This window comes from Magnolia sinica, chromosome 17 (assembly GCF_029962835.1).
Source record: "Magnolia sinica isolate HGM2019 chromosome 17, MsV1, whole genome shotgun sequence".
Classification (NCBI taxonomy): domain Eukaryota; kingdom Viridiplantae; phylum Streptophyta; class Magnoliopsida; order Magnoliales; family Magnoliaceae; genus Magnolia; species Magnolia sinica.
Window position 1 is genome coordinate 39,120,895 of NC_080589.1, and position 17,271 is coordinate 39,138,165.

At 40.6% G+C, this 17,271-nt stretch overlaps 1 protein-coding gene across 6 annotated transcripts in view; it reads right to left on the reverse strand.

Annotated features, from left to right (window-relative positions):
- Positions 1–17,271, reverse strand: part of LOC131230204 (D-cysteine desulfhydrase 2, mitochondrial) — a 54,038-nt gene that overhangs the window by 32,769 nt on the left and 3,998 nt on the right. For 4 of the 6 annotated variants that reach the window (XR_009163902.1, XM_058226018.1, XM_058226015.1 and 1 more), the window contains exons 2-6: positions 10,828–11,154; positions 10,563–10,605; positions 10,070–10,432; positions 8,413–8,542; positions 8,101–8,274 (exon numbers count right to left, since the gene is read on the reverse strand). Coding sequence is in view for 5 of the 6 variants with exons in the window: in XM_058226018.1 (XP_058082001.1) it covers positions 8,101–8,274; positions 8,413–8,542; positions 10,070–10,432; positions 10,563–10,605; positions 10,828–11,154 (1,037 nt within the window). In the remaining variant the exon portion in view is untranslated. The remainder of the gene's footprint in view (positions 1–8,100; positions 8,275–8,412; positions 8,543–10,069; positions 10,433–10,562; positions 10,606–10,827; positions 11,155–17,271) is intronic. The other 2 variants (XM_058226017.1, XM_058226019.1) reach the window with 2 other exon arrangements.

Genomic DNA, 17,271 nt, shown 5'->3' on the forward strand with positions numbered 1-17,271 from the left:
TCGAAAGTCATTTTAATTTCGTTTTTACTATTTATACTAAATTTTAGTTCGATCATAACCCTTGATCCTTTGAGCTTTAGGAGTCATGCCCAACATGAAAAGGGCTTAGAAAAATTAGGAGAATACCATGGTTAGGCCAAATTGGACACTTACTATTTTCGGCCGCAAAACCATGAAGTCTAGAAGAAATCATGGCCGTCTATAAATAGTAAGTTTACTGTTTATAGTAAGTAACATTTTTTAGGGAGTTTGAGTTGGAGTTTGATTCTGAAACTTCTTCCTAGGTTTGGTATCACTATTTAAAGGATTGCAAATTCATTTTTTTCACCAATCACTCTATTTTCAAATTTATTAGAATTTATTTCTATTTTCCTATTTTCCCTCGTGGATTTGAGGAATCTCTGTGAGGAGTCCAGAAAAGCTCCGTGGATTCAGAGTAATTATCCCCTTGAGGAAGATGGTGATCAACCTCATCACGTTCATCCATGCGTCAATTGGTATCAGAGCGAGGACTCCCCTCGAGCCAATGGCAAATAATGAAGGAATGGACCAAAATCATGTGGACGGTTATCCAAGGATTCGTTATCTTTTGGAAAGAATGGAAGCTTTCCACTGGGATAATCAGTTGACTATGTAAGGGATGCAAGCAACCCTCAACCGTCTTGCAGATACGCTAATTCCGCCCCAAGCCCAAGGCAATGCTCAGTTACCCGTGGTTGCTGTACGGCACAACCCAGATTTTTGTAGGGCAATACCAGTGGTGAATTGCAGGGCTACCCCAGATAAGTCGAGCTCTAGCGACGAGGACATCGATGACAACTTTGCCCAATGACCAGTCCATGGAGGCGATCGACTAGATCGTGCTGAAAAAGACTATCGAGGTAAGGTCGAACTTCCCAGTTTTAATGGCTTATTGCATATAGAAGATTTCCTCAATTGGTTAGCTGAAGTAGAACGGTATTTTAATTACATGGACATACCGAAACATAAAAATGTGAAATTAGTAGCGTGTTCAAATTAAAATCCAGTGCTTCTGCATGGTGGGAGCAATTGTAACACTCACATACACGAGAGAACAAGGCGCCTATCAGATCATGGCTACGGATGAGATGCCTTTTTCGATCACGATTCCTCCCGAGTGATTACAAGCAGGTATTGTTCCACCAATACCAAAATTGTCGACAGGGGAATCGAACCGTCACAGATTACACTGAAAAATTCCAGCACTTGGCAACGTAAAATGACCTATAAAAAACTGAATCGCAAAAAGTAGCACGATTTATAGGTGTTACGATCGACGATTCAGGACCGAGTTCAAATGCACTTGGTCGGGACCATGGATGAAGCGGTTCAGTTGGCAGGTAGGGCAAAAACGCAGCTTGCAAGAGTTCCTACTCGGCCTTATCCTTCAACTCGGCCCCCCATGACAGGTCCCATAGGATTCAATGCTGGCACAAGAAAAAGAACTAGTAGGAGGACGTCCTTAACCTCCTATAACCGCAAACCGTGACACGGGAAGCGGCCCATCTAGGCCTCAACGTATAGCACCCACAACAACGGACCTGAGTAAGATCCTAAATCCTTATGGTTGGCTAAGACCGAATACTTGTTACCGTTGTGGCCAACCAAGCCACTTATCAAGCACCTGACCTTAACGCCCCGCAGCCCACTTGACCATTAACGAATGAGGCACTGAAGATGATGCAGCAGAAGAGGGCCCTAGATTTGATGAAGATGAACAAGCCACTGAGGAAGGAACTAGTAACGAAAAATGGTTGGCCGAGGATCATGGTGAATCCTTAGACATGAGGCGATTATTGTACACCGCACGGAAGGAGTTGCATCCACAATGGCATAATATATTCCGTACGCGGTGTACTATTAACGGCAAGGTCTGTGATGTAATCATAGACAATGGCAATAGCGAGAACATCGTCTCAAAAGTGATGGTGGACAAGTTGCGGCTACTTACGACAAAGCATCATTCCCCTTACTCGATTGGCTGGATAAAAAAGATAAACGAGACCAAGGTAACCGAACAATGTACTGTCTTGTTTTCAATTGGTAAAAATTATAAGAATCAAGTATTTTGTGACATGGTCGACATAGAAGCATGTCATATGTTACTTGGTCGACCGTGGCAATCGGACCGTTATGCGACCCATCGAGGACAAGACAATGTTTACATCTTCGTTAAGGATGGTCGAAAAATGGCCCTTGCCACTATAACACCAGAGAACTACCCTGAAGCTTCGAATGTGGATGGGAGTTCCCTCCTGACCATTCAAGATTTCATCGAGGAATCCAAGAAAACTGGCGAGGTGTACGCCGTGGTGGTAAAGGGCGAGGAATCAGAGCCCTTAAACATTCCTCCAAGTTTAAAGCCGTTGCTAAATGAATTCAAAAAAATTTGGCCCGATGACCTTCCCGATGGATTGCCTCCCATGCGAGATATTCAGCACCATATCGACCTTGTCCCCGAGTCCAATTTAACCAATCGTCCTCACTATCGGATGAGTTCGAAGGAGTGCGATATTCTGCAAGGGCAAGTGGAGGAATTGATCCGCAAGGGTCTAATCCAAGAAAGCATGAGCCCATGTGCCACACCGGCTCTATTAACTCCAAAGAAAGATGGGAGTTGGCGCATGTGTGTCGACAGCCGGACGATCAACAATATTACCATAAAATACAAATTTCCCCTACCACGGATGGACGATATGTTGGACATGCTTGAGGGTGCGAAATTGATTTCTAAATTGGATTTAAGGATTGGATACCATCAGATTCGAATACGGCCGGGTGATGAGTGGAAGACAGCTTTTAAAACCAAGGAAAGATTGTATGAATGGTTGGTCATGCGCTTCAGTCTTTTGAACGTGCCTAGTACATTCATAAGGTTGATGAACTAAGTTCTAAAGTCATTCATTAGGCATTTCGTAGTACTCTACTACGATGACATTTTGATATACAGTCAAGACGAAGCAAGCCATATAGAACACCTCAAACAAGTGCTTCAAGTGCTCAACAAAAACAAGTTGTATCTCAAACTTAAAAAACGTAGGTTTCTTTTTACCGATAGCATGTTGTTTTTGGGCTTTGTCGTGACATCCACTGGCATCCGAGTGGATGATGAAAAGGTGAAAGCCATCAAGGAATGGCCGGTTCCGACAAACATCCACAAAGTACAGAGTTTTCATGGATTGGCGACATTTTATCGTTGGTTCTTGAAAAATTTTAGTACCATTGTGTCACCAATTACATATTGCATGAAAAAGGGGCAATTTCAATGGACTAGCACTGGCGAAGCTGACAGAAACTTTACTAAAATCAAGCACAGATTATCCACAACCACAGTTCTTGTACTTCCCAACTTCGACAAACTGTTTGAGGTCGAATGTGATGCTTCATATGTCGGAATTGGGGGAGTTTTATCTCAAGAAGGCAGGCCGGTAGCCTTCTACAATGAAAAGCTTAGTGATGCATGCAACAAGTGGTTGACCTACGAGCTCGAATTGTACGCAATAGTTCAAGCATTGCGACATTGGCGACATTACTTAATTCAAAGGGAGTTCATTCTTTACACAGACCATCAAGCTCTCAAATTCACTAATAGTCAGGCTAATGTGAATAGTGTGCATGTTAGCTAGGTTACGTTTTGTAAGAATTCACGTTTGTTCTGAAGCACAAGTTAGGGCAGCAAAACAAGGTGGTTGATGCACTTAGCCGTTGTGCTTCACTACTTGTTACAATGAGCAATGAGGTAGTCGGCTTCGACTGTCTTAAGGAGATGTATGCCAAGGACAAGGACAAGGACTTCAAAGATGCATGGATGAGGTGCCAAGAGGATCGTCCTAATGACCTACATATGCAAGATGATTTCATCTTCAAAGGGAATCGACTGTGCATCCCCCAAAGTTTTATGAGGGAGCAAATTATTCAAGATCTATAGGAGGTGACCTTGGTGGACACCTTGGGAGAGACAAGACGCGAGCTCTTGTGGAGGAGCGGAATTACTTGCCGCAATTGGTACGTGACATGGGTAAAACAGTGCAACGCTGCCATGTTTGTAAGACCTCCAAGGAGCAGTCTCAAAATATAGGCCTCTACACCCCGTTACATGTGCTTGACGACCCTTAAGAGGACTTATCTATGGACTTCGTGCTTGGTCTCCCACGATCACAGCACGGCATGGATTCAATGTTCGTGGTGGAAGATCATTTCTCAAAGATGGCGCACTTTATCCTATGCAAAAAGACCATCGATGCAATACATGTGGTGAATCTATTCTTTAGAGAGGTCGTGCGGCTACATTGGGTTCCCAAGACCATTACTTCTGATCGTGACACAAAGTTCATTAGCCACTTCTGGCGCACTTTGTGGCATCGGTTCGGTACACAACTTTAGTTCAGCAGTGTCTACCACCCACGAACCGATAGGCGTACTGAAGTTGTGAATCGCATGTTAGGAAACCTCCTTCAATGTATTTCGGATGACAAACCAAAGCAGTGGGATTTGGCCTTGTCTCAAGTAGAATTTGCATTCAATAACATGGTGAACCGCTCGACAGGGAAATCCCCATTCCAGATTGTTTATGATCGAATGCCTCGCCACACACTTTGACTTGGACCCTTTGCCCAAGCTCCAGGGGATGAGTATTGCAACAGAACATATGGCGGACCGAATCGTGGGCATTCGTGCGGATGTGCAAGCCAAGTTGCATGCCTCAAACGACAAGTACAAGGAGCAAGGCGACAAAAGGTGTTTGAGGTGGGCAACCATGTTATGATCCATCTACACGAGAAGAGATTTCCAACCGGGACCTACAACAAGTTGAAGAACAAGAAGATTGGACTGGTACCAATCCTCCGAAAGATCAATGACAACGCTTACGTTGTTGATCTTCCGGATGACATGGAGATCTCACATACTTTCAATGTCGCAGACCTCACTGAGTATCATGAACCGAAGCAGAACGAGTTCTTTTGAAGTGGAGGGGACTGATGTAGAGCGGGTCGCAGACACTTTCATGTCCAAGATGGACCAGAGAAGACCCGATCGAAGGCAGAAGTGATCCAAACTGTCAGAACCTTAAAACAGGCGTATCTCGCAAACCGAAATGAGTTATTCCATGTGCCATATGATTTTGGGGTAAGAGAAGCTACTTTAGCCACCCAACCCCACTACACTAGGTTGCCCACGCCAAATTTGCGAGATTCCATCAGATTGACAGTCGAAAGTCCATTTTAATTTCGTTTTTACTATTTATAGCAAGTTTTAGTTCGATCATAACTCTTGATCCTTTGAGCTTTAGGAGTCATGCCCAACATGAAAAGGACTTAGAAAAATTACGAGAATAACATGGTTAGGCCAAATTGGACACTAACTATTTTTGGCCGAAAACTATGAAGTCTAGTAGAAATCATAATCTTCTATAAATAGTAAGTTTACTATTTATAGTAAATCACGTTTTTTTAGGGAGTTTGAGTTGGAGTTTGATTCTAAAACTTCTTCCTAGGTTTGGTATCACTATTTAAAGGATTGTAAATTCATTTTTATCATCAATCAATCTATTTTCAAATTTATTAGAATTTATTTCTATTTTCCTATTTTCCCTCATGGATTGGAGGAATCTTTGTGAGGAGTCCATAGAAGCTCCGTGGATTCAAAGTAATTATCCCCTTGAGAAAGACGGTGATCGACCTCATCACGTCCATCCCTGCATCAATCTCCTACAAATTGGGGCCCAGACCACATTCACCCCATCTGAAGAAAAGCACTCTGCCACTTTGGGACTACTTGTGCGTTTCATATCAGACAGGTGGGATACAAGATATAACGTGGGATATATCTAGCAATATCATCGATATTTGAAACATTGCTTATAACTTCAAAAAAAAAAAAAAAAAAAAAAATTAAAGACAATAAGTACACATAATAAGTTTCATTTGTATAGGGTCCTAAGTATGCACTTTCTGACGAAAGTGATGCAATTACATCCAAAATGAGTTCATATCATTTATAAATCATACAAGACATGTACGAAAAAACAATCAATACATCCAAAACCTAAATAAATAAGAAGCAAAAATATACATGTACTAACGAAGTGCATGTATTAAAAAATCTCTCTAAATTTTTTTTGTTAACTTCCTACAAAAATACATTTATTTTAGAAAATAAATAAATTTGTGGATAATATTAAGGTCAACATGCACTCATCAATACACAAATATATTATGAATCATTTTTTGTTAGTTAGTGTAATTAATTTATATATATATATATATATATATATATATATATTATTTTTTCAAAATTTTAACTTAAAAAAAAAAAATCCATCAATCTATAGATCAGCCTACAAGCACTCACGTATGATTTTTCCACTCTAACTCCAAGTTAAATAGGTGAAATCAGGGAGATTTTTGGATTTCCCCCAAATTCCTCCATTTTTTTCCAAAATCGAAAATTCGAAGTAAAAAATCAATGGTTGAACATGCAAAACATGCAAAATCATGGATTGGTAACTTGGTTCCACTGATTATAAACTGTTTAAACAAGGAAAAACACTTTAAATTAAAGGAAAAAAAAAACATTGATTGGGTTCTGACCCATCCCCACTCTTTGATCTCAATTTCCCCACCCAAGTCTTCTTTTCTCACCAAACAACTCACAAGCCAATTTGGAAGCTTGTAATGTGGTGTGAAACTCACATCATTATTCCTTGCTGCTGATTGGATAAAACCAGCTATTAAATCATAGTAATCCTTTGGAATTACTACCGACTTAGATGGGTGGAGGTGCATTGACATGGTATAGTTTCGTGGGCCCCACCATGATGTAAGTGTTATATCCACACCATCCATCAATCTTGTAAGATCATTTTGTGGAAAGAGACAAAATGAGGCATATCCGAAGCAGATAAGTACCACACCACAGAAAGCAATGAGGATTGAATGCATGCCATTGAAAACTTCCTACGGTCCACAGAAGTGTTGGATGAAGCTGATATTTGTGTTTTCCCTTCATCCAGGTCTGTATGACCTCATGAACCGGTGGGATGGCAAATAAACATCCTAGTGGGCCATAAGAAGGTTTCAATGGTTGGCGTCATTGTCCCACTGCTTTCTGTGTGGCCTCATGAACTGGTTGGAAGGCAAACACACATCTTGGTAGGCCACAGGAAGGTTTCAACAGTGGGCGTCATTGTCCCACTGCTTTCTGTGGTGTGGTCCACCTGAGCTTTGGATCTTTCTCATTTTTTGGGTCATGCCCTAAAATGATATTGCAAAATGGACGAATAGTGTGTATATAATACATATTGGGCAAGTCATATCCACATGCATCTAATGACGGTGAGTTCTTTGCATATATATCCAAGGTCAAAATTAAAGCCATGAGAGTGGTATTGCACACGGCTTTATTCCGGACTATTGTGTTAGTGATAATCATTACCCATTTACAGTTTACTGTAGTAATTGCTAAAACAAACAAGCCTGAAGGAAAGGAATCTAATCTCAAAAAACAAAAACAGAAATTTTGATTTTTTTTCTTTTTCTTTTTCTTTTGTGGGGGGGGGTCGCAAAGGGGTGTTGTTCTCTCAACATCATCGATACATATCGCAGTTTTCCTCAAAAAAGGGCATTGTGCTTTTCCTCAAAAAAAAAAAAAAAAAAAAAAAAACCCTTGGTAATCCTCATTTCCACTCTATAAGAGGCAAATTTCACTTCTTGACCATTGACCATTTCATGTTTCTCTGGAAATCATTAACCCTAAAACAAACCAACTTTTCAGGATTCTTTTCCATGGATTTCCTTTCCTTTTCCAAATTTACTTTTTGAATTCCATCAATCCTTAAGGAATCCTGGCAACTTTGTACACAAGCTGTTTACTATAAATGAAGGTTCCAATAATGGGGAAGTATTGTTCTTTCCCAAAATCCTCATTTGTGAAAGAAAACAATGATTAGTATCCATGCTTGACGGGCATTGTAGAATTAGTGCATAGATGAAATAGCTTGCTAACTTTTCAAGGCTGTTGATATATAACTAAGGGAAAGTTCTAGAAAACACATAAACTATTAATATGAGTATCACGTACTTTCTTGGATGGACACGCTCTACCCAATTCACAATGCCACCATCTCCATTTAATTCATTGTCAAAAGAATCGAACCCATACAGCCTCTTGAAATCAGATATCAAACGTTCCTCCTGTTTTTTGTATCCTTCAAGGGTATCAGCCAACATCACTGCAGTAACTTCCCATGGCAACCTGATCAATTACAACCGAATAACAAGATTACCTGTTGTGCTTGTCAAATGCTTCTAAAAGTAATTTATTGCAAGAAAAAAGTAGTGCAACCATCAAACGCCTCTGCAAACTTCAAATGCATAAGACATCTGAACACACCCTAAACACAAGGCTCCAAGCCCTAAACCAACAGCTGTAGTTCCTGTACCAGCATCCACAACAAGTTTTATTGGTCGGTCCTTGCCAAATAAATGCTTTTGTGATAGGTATTTCACAAGCCGAATCACACCTGTAAGTGAAAAGTCAAAAATCAGAATTTTGTAGTAATGAAATGGTTGCCTCAGCAGGCAAATCCTGCCTAAAAATCACATGGCTGCTAGTTTTCAGGAGATAAGAGACCAGCCAGCTAAAAGATGAAGCTGCAAACAGTAGAGAGAGGGAGTGGACGAAGAAACTGTAGCATTAAAATAATAGTTTCTCCAAAACTTCAAAAGGAAACAGATAACCAAAGCCTTGTATGGACTTGCCACTACCTAAAGAAAACACTTGATTCTGGAAGATAGGATTTTAAGCAGCAGCATAAGACTTGCAGGAAAGATGGTGGGAGGAAATAGCAATGGATTTCTAATGATGTCAAAGCCTCGAGTCATATTGGTTCACGACAGTGAGTTGAGACTTGAGAGGCAAGCCAAGTGCAGATGGATAACAGGTAGCAAACATGAGACAATCAGAAGTCAAATTGTTTAAGGATAGAAAAGTGAGATGTCAACTCGACGTCAAAGATCACAACTAAAATGAGGATAAAATTGTGTGAAAGTACAAAAATACCCCCACGCTTAAGTTAGTCCATAACCAAAGCCCATATGCTTAAACTCTATGCTAACATGTCACATTAAGGCCTAAACAAAGGAATAATGAAATGGAACAACAGAAACCATAATCTCGTGGGAAGTGGGCTATATGTTCGATCATCACCATCCACCAAGGTCTGTCAATAGATAAAAAAGTGACATGTCAACTCAACTTCAAAGATCGCAACTAAAATGAGGATATTAATCTAAACAATGAGAAGTCAGCAATTCTAGAATGTTGTGTAGGTGCACTGTGAATGAGAAAAGCCCAGTTCACTCAAATACATGATGGATGTGCGAGAGTGTGCATTTCCGAGGAGATCATACTTGGGGCTTTGGAAGGGTATATGTACAGAATACCAATTAGATGCTGTGAATAGAATAAACATGAAATGAAGGAGCATACACAGGCTCACGCACATAGCGGAGTGAGCCTGTGCAACTCACTGCTTACCATATTATGGTACAAATGAGTTGTAAGGGATGTGGACTGTCCATTTGGTCCAACCCTATCTTTTAGGATCATTGAGTCAAAATCAAAGTAGATAATCTAAACCATCAGATCACTGACTTGCAAAGTGTATGGTCCAGAAAAAATTCAATAAAGAAGGCCAATCATCAAATTAGATAGTTCATGCACTTGATCGCAAGTTGGATTGCTTGTTATTTAAACAATCACTTTGATTGGATAATCCTAACCATCCAATCAGTGGCTTGGAAAACAGAACTATAACTGAAGGGTCATTTCTTGGATACTCACGATGTGGCATGGTGACCCATAAGAGTAGTTTGAACTGGATGGAAGGTCCAAGCCAACCTTTTGGACTGTCGATGTGCCAACACAACTTATTTTCACCATGGAGCAAACTAATTGTATAGGATCATCACCCCACACATGTATATGCATTAATACTTGAGCATTTGCACCTAAACATGACCTTAAATATACTAAGAAATGGACCCACCAAATAATCCTATTGCATCCGCTGCACCTTCGTTAATAATAATAACTCTTCTTGGGCAAGTTTCAGCTTCAGCCTGCGTGATACCACTTCCACAATCATTTTGGGGGAGAATTGCTTCCTCAGATTTCCAATCTGAAAATGATGTTTCAAGAGTATCACTCAACCGCATAACAAGACCACTATCGCCTGCCACTAAATCAGCATGTCTCATCAGCATTTCCTCCCTCTTCCCATATAATGATCGTTCAACGTATGTTACATTGCCATACATAGAAGAAATCAAATTGTAGCCAGTTGGGATTTCAGGCTGTTCTCCCCTTAGAAGTAAATGCGACCTCAGTCCTCTCTCTGCACAAGAAACAGCTGTGCAATATGCAAGTCAAACCTCAGTAGGAAAATTCTAGACTGAGGGAAATGAAAGCTGCTGCGACAGGAAACAACGGATTTACATTACTAAAAAAAAAGTACCAAACTGCAACATAAAAATTCCTACCAACAGCTGCTGCATGCGCACTCTGACAACCTCCACATGTAACCTATGAAATGTCCCAACAATATGTTATGTGGACTTGGGTGTTTGCAAAATGTTCTAAAGATTGCTCGGTGATGCCATGAAAATCCAAGATTCATAATAGAGGCTCCATGAAAAGAAAAAAAAAAAAAGCATTGCATTTTGAAGGCAACAATGAATATATATTTTTCTGAATAGAAAACCAGTTCTAATTCGTCATTTAAACTCAAAGTTAGTAGTATCTCACCACGTCAGTCAATGAATGATCTTTGACAAGAGGAAGTAAACCATCTAGCTTTCTTGCTTTATTACCATTTATCAGCGGGTGCAACAAATCATCCCTCACAACATAAAATGATAGGTCTTCTTTTCTCTTCTCCATCATATGATCACCCAAAGATGGTCTGGTATTGTTGGAAAAGGAAAATGTAAGATATGGTACTCTTGCATGCTGTCCTTGCATCTCAGAAAGTGATATTTTGTTGATCTTGCTCTCTGGACTAGCCAATGCCCATCTTCGATCAAGTAAATCTGACAGCAAGCTTTTATTGCATTGCTTCAATTTTGAAATGCACTGTATTGAAAGGAAGCATGTCACCTTAAATTACATTCATATTTTGAAAGCGAACTGCTAAAAAAAGAAGGGTATGTGTTTGGAAAATAGGGGGTCAAAGCAAGAAACACTGTAGAATATTGACATCGCATACAGTTAACAAATGACAGCAGATAATAACCAAGCAGTGAGAAAGGGGAAGAAAAATCAACGATCATATTGCATCACTAAAGTATCTCTTGCGATAACTATGCAAATGACACAAAATTCAAAGATATTTAAGAATGATAAAGATCTCAAACCATTGGTGGACTTCTTCCATTCGATGTTGACTGTTTTCAATAGGGTGGCAAGCCGGCAATTGAGCCAGGCTGGCAAGTCAAGCACATAATGGTTTGGGTTCAGCCTGAGCATCAAGGCCCGTCCAAGCCTGACATTTAGGCTTGATAACTAATTGGGAAAGATTTAGGCTCACATCTGCCTAAAGGCTCAATGAGTAGGGCAAGCCTGAGCCAAACTTATATAACATTGGTGGCTGAGCAGTGTTATCAAAATCATAAGATTCACAATATGAATCAAACGATACATATCACATCATATGGGTGTACGATTTGAATCGTACGCCCAAATCATAAATCCCAAATAATCTACGATAATTGTACAAATTGTATTGAATTGTACGATAATTGTGTGAATCGTACAATAATCGTTGATTACATAAATGGGCCAAAAAATCAATTTTTTCACATTTTTAAATCATTTTTTTCTTCTTTCTTTGTACCCTTTTGCTCATAAATCATGAAAAAGGCCTCCCCTATGAAATATATCCTCATTTTTTTTCTTTTGAGAGAGAGAGAGAGAGAGAGAGAGAGAAAGAGAGAGAGGCAAGAGGAGATTTAGGGATTTTGCTATTCAAAAACCCAAAACAAAGAAATCAAGATGCTATTCACAATGGATTCGAATGCTATTTTTTCAAACATGATTCTACACTTATGAAAGGTACAAAAGAACAACATTATTAAAGGTCTCTTGTATGTTTTTTAAGGTAAATTTTTCGAACGATAACAAAAGAAAACAAAGCAAAAAGACAAGAATCATTTAATATCATGATATGTATACCATATACATTTTCCCAATTGATAATATCATGATATGTATTACTTTTTTGGTACATGTTGATGGGAAATAGATGATTAATGAGTTTTAAATCTTTTTTTATTTACTTATATTTTTTTCATTTTTTATATGTTTTTTTTTTAAATAAGAATGTATTGAAAAGGCAACAAGAGCCACCAGAAAGGCTTTAAAAAATTACAACATCCCCCAGCAGGAAGCAAACCCCAACAAACAAATTCCGGCGCCCCATAGAGAAAGAGAATCAGGATCTTAGAGAAAACCAAGGCTGAGGAAACACTCTGATTTCTAAACACTCAATTATTTCTCTCAGCCCAAACCGCCCAAAGAACGGCCGTCAAAACAGAGCGCCATGTCCTTTTGCCCAGACTACCACCTTGATCCAAATGCCACACACACGGCAAATGATCAATCGAGGATGGCATCACCCAACAGACGTCTGTCGAGCGTAACACACTCCACCAGATATCGGAGGAGAACAGACAATGGATAAGTAGATGGTCTAGAAATTCTTCATCTTTAAGGCACAGAAGACACGCATTGGGAAGAATCATCCCTTGCTTACAAAGGCTATCAATCGTGAGAATTCTATTTTTGCTTGTAAGCCAACCAAACACCGCCACCCTTGGAGGAATAGAATAGGCCCAAATTTCTCCAGTATGATAGCAGGAAGAGGAGGACCTCCCCAAGGAGAGGAAATTGTAAAGAGATCGGACAGAGAATGTCCCTGAGATGGACAACTTCCAAACTATGGAACCTTCAGAGCTTGAACTAGGGTGGAAGTCCTGTAAAAGGAAGAGCAAGGAAATGAATTCCTAAAATTCATTGTTAGAAAAATTCCTTTTAAATGAGGGAATCTAGATTCCTCCCTACCCATTATGATAGAAGCAATCTTTAACTTGAATAAAAGGGTTCGAGCACAGAAAATAGAGAGGGGAAGGCACTAGCTAACGTAAAATTGCCACACCATTGATCGAACCAAAATTTGATTCTATTACCATCGCCCAAAGAAAAGGACACATTCTGTTGAATGCAAGGGGCTATCTTAACAATATTCCTCCAAAGGAAAGAAATTTTGTACAAGGAAGACTCCCTCATCCACCAACTAGAGTTAAGGGTACCATATTTAGCAGCAATCACCTATCTCCAGAGACTATCAGGTTCATATGCAAACCTTTAGATCCACTTGGCCAAGAGGGCTCTGTTCATGAGCTCCAAATTCTTAATGGCCGCACCAACTTCACTGTAAGGGGTGCAAACTTCCTTTCCAATTAAGCAACAGGAACTTGAAAGAATTAGCATTCCCTTGACACAAAAACTTCCTTCTCATTTTGTCAATTTTAGATAAAACAAATTTGGGGCAAGGAAATAAGGAGAGAAAGTAAATTGGCATGCTGGAGAGGGAAGCCTTTATCAAGTTAATTCTGCCTCCAAGAGACAGGACATTGCATCTCCAGGATGACAAGTTCCTCACCATATGCTCAAGAATGCAATCCCACAAAGATAGAGGAAGCTTACCAATACAGAAAGGGAGACCCAGATAAAGAAAAGGAAGAGATCCTACCTTACGCCCAAATAGAGCTCCCAAGGAACTACAAGCCTCAAGTTCCAAACTAATGCCGAAAAGTTCAGTTTTTGACATATTTACCTTGAGACCAGAAACTACTTGGAACTAGCAAATAGACATGCTAAGATGGGATATCATTGACTCATCTGCTTCACAAAACAATAAGGAGTCTTCAGCAAATTGCACATGATTGATGCGAAACGGGAGATTAAGAACAGAAAAACCTCTGTAAAGACCCATCTCCTGGCCCCTACAAAGCATGGCATTGAGGACTTCAGTAACTATGACAAAAAGAAAGGGAGAGAGAGGATCCCCCAAACGAAGCCCTCTAGTGGGCCTGAAATAACCAAAAGGGGCCCCATTAACGAGGATAAAGAACTTGGGAGAGGACACACAAATCCTAATCCAAGCGCTCCAAGAGAACCCAAACCCCATTCTCTAGAGCATGTAATGTAAAAATGGCCAGTCTACATGATCTTAAGATTTTTGTAGATAAAGTTTACACGGAACACCTGACCTTTTCTCCCTAGCACAAGAATCCATACATTCATTAGCTATAAGGACAGAATCCAGAATTTGCCTTCCCTTAACAAAAGAAAATTGGAAGGGGGACAAGAAGCTTAGGGATCACCTGACGAATACGCTAGGCCAAAACTTTGGATATGATTTTGTACGGGCTTCGTAGCAAGTTAATTGGGTGGAAATCTTTGATATTTTGCGCCCCTTCCAGTTGGGGAATCAAAGTTAGGAAGGTACGCCCCAATTCAAAAGAGAGTCTCTTTGCTCAAAGAGTTCCAACATGAACTAGAGTAAGTCTTCCTTAACCAAATCCCAAAAAGATTTGAAAAACGCAATGGGGAATCCAACAGGACCATGGGCTTTCTCAGAACCTAAGTCCCAAATAGCAGCTTTCATCTCATCAAGATTGACAGGGCTTTCCAACAACAAAGCTTCTTCTTCTGAGATCGATCGAAGAGGAAGATTGTTGATCCTCGGACGATCCTCCTCCGCAGTCAGCAACTAAGAGAAGAACTAAACGATAGAATCACAAATAACATCTTTATCAGAAGCAATAGAATTATCAATATGGATAGAAGAAATAGAGTTGACACGAGATCAAGCAAAGGCAAAGTTATGAAAAAAATTTAGTATTGCGATCTCCATCTTTAAGCCACAATGCCCTAGAACGTTGTCTCCATTTAATCTCTTCCTCCTTCAACCTGGCACAATAATCATTGGATAATTGGGATCTTAAAACTCTTTCCTCCTCAGATAGGAGGCAGGCCTCTTCTTTAACATCAAGCTCCTAGATGGATGCAAGGAGGACATTTCAAATTCCCTTAATCCAAAGACATCTTTGTGCCACGATTTCAAGTTGGACTTAAGCATTTGGAGTTTAAAGAGAATAAAACTAGGCCGACCCTCAATAACAAACGCATTCCACCACTCTACGACTAAGTCAGAAAAATCTTCAAATTAAAGCCAGGCCAATTCAAAACGAAAAGGTTTCGGCTCCCAATTTAATTCTTCAGTTTCCAACAAGATGGGGCAATGATCAGAAATAGGTTTAGGGAGCCCACGTTGGCGAGCGAAAGAGAATTGGGAAATCCAATCATGGGATAACAAGAATCTATCCAACAACGACATAGAGGGAGGATTTCTCAAATTAGAGCAAGTATACTTGACACCCCCCATAGGTAGATCAATGAGCCCATGATTAGAGATCAAATCTGAGAAGCCCTTCATTGCCGAGTTGATTCTCCCCCCATGAGATTGTTCATAAGAGAACCTAACAATATTGAAGTCACCAACAGTCATCCAAGGAAGATTCCATCTATGAGACACAAAAGACAATTCTAGCCAAAACGATGGGCGATAACGAGCTTTGGTTGGGTCGTAAAGTCCTAAATCCAATGGAAACTAAAATGAATTTCTCTGTAAAAAACATGAACAGAGTACAAACCCAACCATCCTCCACAACGCGCTTTGAGGTATCCAACATAAGTAGAATACCTCCAAACGACCCCACCGAATCAAAGGCTAGCCAATCCCTACCTTTGCAATGCCACATCGAGTTGACTATACCCTTATTCATAAGCTGAAATTTAGTTTCCTGCAAAACTATAATGTTAGCTTTAGATCAAACATACATCTCTCTAACTTAGGTTCGTTTATGGGGACAACCCGACCATCTAACATTCCAGGAGAGGACCTTCATTGGTGCACCTTAGCAACCCTTCTCCCCTTTCTCACTTTTCTGAGGATGGCTTCCTTCACACCTTCTGGGGCACCCCTAAGTTCACTAATTCCCTATTAAAACTAACAATGACCAAGAGCCTAGCACTAGAAACCCCATCCACCATAACCTGGAGACCTCGTTCAGCCACCGACTTGAAGAAGGCCATGTAATCTTCGTCGGATTCACCAAAAACTAATCCCAGAATCCTTCCAACACGGCTAACTGCCTCCCTAAGCCATCTTTTCTTTTTGGTAGCCTCAACTAACCTTCCCATCACTTCCCCCAATATGAAAAGGGGGGGCTCCTTCTGACATAAAGCAGAAAGATTTCCAGCAAGGAACAAGCTGCATGGGGCGATGTCCAAGGCTTCATCCAACGCCTCCCTAGTCAGAATCGAGAGGTCCCTGAACAACAAGGGATCAGCCTGAGGGACTAGGATTATCTTACAGGGGCGTGACCCCTGAGAATCGAGGGAAGAAGAGGAGAACGGACAGCTTTGAGGGGAAAAGGAAGAGACGCTCTTAGGGGAAGAGAGAGTAGTGAAGACTTCCAGCCCTAGAATGGTAGAACCTTGGAGAGCACCTTCGGCATAGGAGATATCCGCTTCGTCAGACTGGAGATGGAGTAAGCAAGTCATCGGAGAGGAGAGTTCCTGCCAGACAACATCGATGTAATCTACTTCAGAATATGAATTGTTCAATACCGGGAACAAGACTACTAAAATCGGGTCCTCCATTCGTTCACGATTTTCATTCACTTGGTGAGCCCTGTTGAGAATCCCTGCATCCTCATCGCACCCCATTTGACAGCTTTGGGATCCTAGGGCAGCAACTTGCGGGGCCCTTTCTTCATGAGAGGACTTGATTTAAATGACGATGTGCACCCAACACTCTTCCAGCCTCATATTCTGAAGGCATAGAAAGGACTTGCTGAAAAACCTGATCGGCTTGCCATGAATCGATCTCCTGGACCCTCATTGAGATTGGACAGTGGTGAGAAGCTCTCCCATCTGCGATTGACATGATGGTAGAGAGATTGGATTCAAAATCCATAGGGTCATCATGAATCTGATGAACATCCAGCAAAAGGCCACCATTGATTTGAAATCAGGGACACGTGTCATCATCCAATCTCATAGCACCTTGCACACTGCTCGAGGCATACGCAGAAAGTGCAACGAGAAAATGGTTGTATATCC